General features: G+C 36.3%; 1 protein-coding gene across 5 annotated transcripts in view; it reads right to left on the bottom strand.

Annotated features, from left to right (window-relative positions):
- Nucleotides 1-534: 534 nt before the first annotated feature.
- TJP1 (tight junction protein 1) overlaps nucleotides 535-7023 on the bottom strand; it is a 69015-nt gene continuing 62526 nt past the window's right edge. For 2 of the 5 annotated variants that reach the window (XM_058846558.1, XM_058846562.1), the window contains 3 exons: nucleotides 5861-6078; nucleotides 5427-5570; nucleotides 535-2141 (listed from right to left, as the gene is read on the bottom strand). In XM_058846558.1, coding sequence (XP_058702541.1) covers nucleotides 2047-2141; nucleotides 5427-5570; nucleotides 5861-6078 — 457 coding nt within the window. In that variant the 3' untranslated portion in view covers nucleotides 535-2046. The remainder of the gene's footprint in view (nucleotides 2142-5426; nucleotides 5571-5860; nucleotides 6079-7023) is intronic. The other 3 variants (XM_058846561.1, XM_058846563.1, XM_058846559.1) reach the window with 2 other exon arrangements.

Raw genomic sequence — 7023 nt, 5'->3', positions numbered from 1 at the left:
CTGGGCTAAGTCATGCCTGAGAAACAAAGCTTACTTGTAAGTAGAAGTACAGAAAGGAAACATTAAGGTTACACACTGTTTCCCAGCATTAAAAAAAAAATTATCTTTAAGAACTTATTTTCCCTGATAGGATAATACTAGTCAGCCATGGAATATTCCAAGCAGGTAATGGGATTCTGTAAGAATAACTTTAAAATAGTAGAGCTATACTGTGTGTACATCTACATGCTAGAACACTACCAAGGATTTTGGAAGATTAGGTGTCCCAGGTAAACTAGCCTAACGTCATGAGCCAAGAGGGAAGTCTACCATTCCTACTCTTGTACTGAGTAATTCCAATGGATCCACACTGGAGCTCATCATTTCAGAAGCCCTGCTGTACACAGCTCCAACTGACTCCACACAATGGAGTTCTGCTACACGTATGAACATGTATGGCAGTTCCAGCTCTCTACTTACATAGAAAAAATAAAATCAAAATTGTGTTATGTACACATAAATGCATTTCAGAAACAATAAGATACTACAATCATCTTTATTATTTTAAAAACAGTTTTATTCTGTATATTTAGAAACGTGTAATTTTAATAACTGCAGAGAAAAAAAATCAGCCACACCTGAATAGCTAATAACTCATTAACAGAATGCAGTGGTATATTATCTAAACAGTAGTAGTGCCATTGTGCCGTAATAAATTGTCTATTAGTAAAAAAATACATTTCAGGGCACATAGTACAGCATCCTTATGACAAATTACAGTAGGGATACTTTTCAAGAATTTAATCAAAGTAGAGAATTCCGAGTTATATTCTTTAAATGCAGCACTTTAAAAGGTAACAACTTTGTGCATTTTTAAAAAATGTCCTCGTTCGTATATTGTAGAAATGCTGCTTTATTGCTGCAGATGTCAAAGTTCAAGGCTCAAAAGGTATGAGAATACAAAGATATCCTTAAGAAACTTCGTTTGTTTTTATATATATTTATATATATAAAAAGGTAAAGCTTATAAAAGTTAATTTACAAACCAAAAACAAAAGTGGTATGCACGCATTATATACAAGCGGTCTATAACATCTATAAATTTTCAAATGCATAGCAGAAAACATACCATCATTTTCTTCTGGTTCTCTTCTGGCTGATGAACACAAACAATGCTCGTTCTCAAAACCAAACTCACAATTTTTTGTTGTTGTTCCCCCCCCCCCCCAGTCTCTCATGATATAATAATATCTAAGTAAGCACAAAAGCCATACAAACTTAATACAGAGAACTATGAGAGCTAAGACTATTAAAAACATGAGGGTAAGGCATCCCTGCTGGTTAATAGGTCTGTAATAATGTGGTTAATTTACAAATCCACAGAGGCATCTGAACCATAGTCATCCCACATGCTTTTCCCCCTCCCTCTTGTTCTCAGGACAATGTTTCCATATACAGCAAGTAGATGTGTTTGCATTACCTCCCAGCAGAGGAAAACACCTGAACTGTGCTACCCCAAGCTGACTGCCATTTCACTGGACATGTACACCAAAAGTAATTTAAAAACCAGAGACCAAAAGGTAGTCTTGTGAGTTAAAAACACACAGTCGCAAAAATGCAGGCCAAAATCTGCGTTTTCGACACTGAAGTATGAAACCAAGTTAGTTCCTCTGTGTATAGTTTCATTGGTACTTTCAGATAACAGCAAAATACTAGTAGTGTCATTTAACAGAAAAAAACAAAAACAAAAAAAACCCCAAAAAACAAATGAACAAAAAAACCCAAAAACAAAACAAAAAAACCCAACCCAACACACAAGAACAACCAAACCAAAGCATACAGGACCTGCAAAACCCTTGTTCCCCCTGTACACTCCCTGCTTGTGGCATGTATTGTGACCATGGTTCAAAGAATGTACTTGCTAATTCATTGTTAGTTAAAGCAAGATGCTTAAACACTAAGATCCATTATCACTTATAGAACAGTTAATACTTGATAGAGTGTTTCAGTTTATATGTAAGGTCCATCTCAGTTTCATATTATTTACTCAGTCAGCTAACTTAATATTTAGAAGTGGTCAATTAGGACTGAGACACAGTTTGCTCCAACAAGATAGTTTGGATCCCCAGGAAGAGACTTGTTCTGCCAGGTTTTGGGGTCACCTGTGGGAGGAAAACACAATGCTGGTGTTTAGTATCTGCTGTCACACAGTGTACATCTTGAAACAACCAAGCTTTTGGACAGGAGCTTTTAAGTTTTGAAGCTACACCTCTTTTGTTGGTTTTTTTTTTCTTTTCTTTGTTGCTGTTTTGTTTGATGGTTTAAAAAACCCTGCAGTTTGCATGTTATTAATAAAAAAATACCCCTTCATTTTCATATAACACAGGATAGGTCAGTTATTCAAAACAGATGCTGTGGCACTCAGGAACTGGTAAATATAACTCACACTACTCTACAGCACCAACATAGTGCTTCCCATTTGAGACTTGTTAACAGTGAATCAGGTGGTCACCGGCTCCTTCCTAAACTGCCATTGACCAAAAAAAAAAAAAAAAATTAAAAATTTTAGAAGCTAATGTGGGTAAGATGCATTTGAAGTGTCTTGGAACAGTTCTGAGCATAGATGAGGCAAATCAGAAGTCATGTTGTAACTAAGCGCTATGACACATTGGTAGTTTTATTTTCTATGATGAAAATAATTGTAGACAGGATTGTAGTCATTTTGCAGCTACATCCAGTATATGTGTTTAAAAGCCTGAAATACTAAAAGGTATTCCAGTTAACTGGTACATAAAAATCCTTACAACAAATCTTATCTACTCATGGTCAAAGGTTCTGGGTAACAATCTGTTACAACAGAATGTCATCAGCTGCTGTCTCACCAGATCAAAGGTTACATTCCCTCTGCACAGTCAATTGTCTCTTAAGTGTAGACAGTATTCTTCACTTACCCACCTAAAATAACTACCAAGTGTTGCCACTACACAAAAGGTGTGATCATCCCACTATGGTAGCAAGTGAAAAATGCACTGAAGTTCTCTTAAGTCTTTCAGATAAATGACATTAAATAGCTTGGCCAAATAAATCTGCCTTGAGGAGAAAGGGGTAACAAGATAAAGAACCCAGTCACACACCTGAGCAAACATCTGACACCTCAGTATTAAGTGAGAATGATACAAATTCCATGTAGTTTTCTTGAACTCATGAAAACAAAATGAAGTACACAATGCACTGAGAGATGGCAACATCTAACGTAGTGACAAAGAATAGAAGTGGCTGGTGTATAGTCAGAGAAAACAAACAAATTTACTGCAACCAGCTGAGACTGCTTATTTCAGTCAAAAACCTCAATAATGCTGGAGAATTTTTCCTTTTACAGATTCAGGAAATTCCATTCCAAACTCATATGACCAAATGTATTAAAAGAGTAGAACAAAACTGTAAGCCGGTCGGGTCCTAGTCTTGCACATGAGACAGGCAGACTTGTTTCCAACCTTTCCTTCTAAATACATAGTAAAGATACAGGATGTTTTTCCCATATTTTCCCATACAACTGCTTTGAAAAGGAAAATAAAGATATCACTCAGTATTTTTTATGTTCTAATCAGTATGGCCATAAAAGGCAACTTTTTCTCCCAGTCAGCTTTAATACCAGAATCAGTTAAGCTTTTGCAGGGGTTGAAGAGTAAAATACCAATGTATGAGGCTTAAATGTGGCAGAAAAGATGTTAGTAAGTGCAAATGAATGTCACTTTTAGGACAGAACATGGATACACTGAGAAAAGATGAGGTAGAGCAGACGACTGAAGAGAGAAAAACCCCAGAATTGTATAAATTGTTATAATAAAGCCACCCCAAGAATCAGAGTCCCATAACCAACTAATTTAGAAAGAGAGAAAACAATAATTTATTTAAGACACAGTATGGTCTACTTACATATCATAAGACAGAATTGCCTAATTTTTAAGTTTGTCTCAAAAGAGCAATGTTATGATATACATCCCATTTCAGATTAACAGAATGTGGTGTTATATTTACAGTACAGAAAGTGTTAGGGTTTAAATATACACGCTCTTGCTTTCACCCACACATGCGCGCACACACACATCCCACTTTGGAAAGGGAGGAAAATGTCTCAGTAACTTCAGTTATTGTTTAGATCATTTGAGTCCTCTCCCTTCACTTCAAGTAAGTTCATGAACAGGTGCTATTAGTTACAAAGGAAGTGCTGTGTTGGTTTTGTACATAGTTGTCATATCTTTTGGGACCCTATAGTTTCTGAGCCCGTGTTTTAACACTGCCATGTATACACACATTGTTAAATAGATGCATGCAACACATGCATAGAATAGCTTATAAAAAACAACTAAAAATTATTGCCATTAATACCTCTAGATTATTGATTCCCCATGAAGGGGATTGATGCTTTAATTTTTCAAAGCATCAGTGCTTTGGTGTTGACAGTGATAGATACATTGGTGAAAGAAGATATGCATACATGGTGGCTTAAATGCTGTATACAGAAATACATTTTTCACTCAGTACTCAGATCACATGTGCACATTAATGGCTTGAATCTTCCACCATAAATTTTGAAAGTAGCTGAATAAAACCTTAAGACTTTTTCCCCAGATGTGCAAACGTTCCTTTTTAAATCTCTGTAACCTCACAGCCGTTTCATGAAATTGCTTGAAACTTGCCCAGAATTCTCAATTAGGCTCCTCGCTGACAATTTCAGCCAATACATTCTCTCCCTCATCCCAGAAAGCCACAGTGAGGTAAAAATGAACAGGTAAATAAAATTGCAACCTAGTTGCAACTTTTACTATCAACCAGAGACTTCTGGATAAAGGCAGTAGAGGAGAGATAGGTAGGAGCAAGCAAGAAAAGTCTTTTGGAAAAACCAGCTACATTAGAATAAATTGTAAATGCTTTTACTGAACACTATAGTTTTCTTAAATGACCCAATTGTTAGCATCAACTTGCACACATGGAAACAGTTAACAAGCGTTAAATCATGATTTATGAGCATGCAGATTGTTAAGATTTGCCAGAGTCCTATATGGTTAATTAAGCAACAGACAAACACCAGTTATGTTACAAAGGCCAATCAGAGGTACATATTCATTTCCTCTCAATTTTAGTGCGACTATCATTTCAAGTGTATTCAGCTGTAGCAGTCCTCAAGAAAGAAGACAGAATAGAAAAATACGGTAATATTTAATAGACTAGAGATATTACTCTTTTTCTGCTATCATGGTTCTAGCTATGAATTTGCACCATGAGTAAATGTAAGAAAGACATTTGTAATGAAAGTGAAATGGGAGAGTTTGACACAAATACAATGATTGAGTTTTTATATTACACAGCATCACCTTTAGCCAAAATAACTTAAATTATACGATAGCACCCAAAAGCCCCAAAAGGACAGAGGGAGGACAGCATACCCGACGAGGAATCGGAGGATTTTAGAGCAAAAGACCAACCATCAGGGGTCATAGACGCACAGTGTGGCAGGCGCAGCTCCACTGGCTTCAGGAATTTTAGTCCATGAGGCCCACACATTACCAAGGGGCTAAGAAGTGTTTCACCTAGAGTTAAGAGAATGAAAAATCTGTTACTTTTCATGAAACACATTCAAAGTATTACACAATTACACTGCAGAGCTACTCAGTAACTCAATTTAGAGAAAAATACAAACGTTTAGACCTCTCAGTATAGAAAGGCACAAGAGCGTTTCTCACTCAATTGGCTTTTCAGTAGGACACACCACAATCTCAAAATGAAAACTATTGGAGCATATCAAGGTTACTTTCATATTCTGTTTTGTTCATGTTAGAAAATAATTGTATTAAATACAGTGTACAGTTCCAGCTGTTACCTTTCTCTTTATCCAAAGGTGGAAGTATACTGTTGTCTCTGCAGACTTTGAAATATATTTCTTGCTCTATTCCCTCTGGAATGGCTCCTTGTGGTATAATAATACTAACTCCAGTCTCTATGGAGCTCAATACACCACCATTGCTGTTAAATACACCTCTTGCTGTGGCTACAACAGTGTGTCCATCTTCCTCCTCCTCATCCTCAAGTGCTGTAGGGCTGAAAAGACAGAAAGCCTAGCAGTTTTATCAATATTTCCTCCTGAAACTCTGTGGCAAAAAGCCCAGCTCCACCCTAAAAGAACCCCAAAACAAAGAAAGAAACCCCCCGACAAAAAACAAAACAACACAACAAAAAAAAACCCCCCACCAACTCTCACCAACTCTGAAAGCATTCAGTGTCGACAATTCAGCAAGTAGTTAAAGCAAGAATTCAAACCACCTGAATCTTGTGTTTCCAACTGCCTGCTTCTGGCATTATACAGGAAGATCTTACCCCAGCTACACATTCAGCTTCATAAAAGTGAATGCAACAGAAAGTTTATTTTTTGTCCCAAAACCCCATTCTGAATCTTTTACCAGAAGAATTACTAATCCTTATTCAAGTGATAGTGAGCCCTTTTACAAACATATATATGGAAAACAAAGCTTGCAAGAAAAAAAAATTACACACGTTTTTCCAGGTTGCCAGGCTATAACTAAAGAGAAACTTGTAACTTCAAGGTACCTTGATGAAGTTTTCAGAACAGTTTCAAAAGAATTTCACTCAAAGAGCCAGTAACTCCAAAGTGTAGCAGTCTACAGAACTACCTAGCATAAAACACTTTTCAGGTGCTTAAGAACATATAAGACAAACAGCAAAATTTTAAGTCTTAAGGTTCACGTGTTATTATTATGTTGAAATAAAATATTAATAAAACACTGTTCTGCAAAAGCAAATAGCTTAAGATTGTAACAGTATCTGTTACTCTTGACATAGTTCTTACAGGTTAAAGCATATTATGCAAGTATGAGCTGCAAATAAGCAGCTGCTGGTTTGCATCGCAGTAAAGAATACCAATATGAAACTGCAAAAGTTACTTTCTCTTTTAACAAGTATTTTTAAAGTATCCCTTATTCACAGGTCCCATGAGGTCTCTCTAAGCACAAAATGAATACAATTTGC

Source organism: Poecile atricapillus, chromosome 11 (assembly GCF_030490865.1).
Source record: "Poecile atricapillus isolate bPoeAtr1 chromosome 11, bPoeAtr1.hap1, whole genome shotgun sequence".
NCBI classification, from domain to species: Eukaryota; Metazoa; Chordata; class Aves; order Passeriformes; family Paridae; genus Poecile; species Poecile atricapillus.
This window is presented reverse-complemented; position numbering and strand designations above follow the sequence as displayed.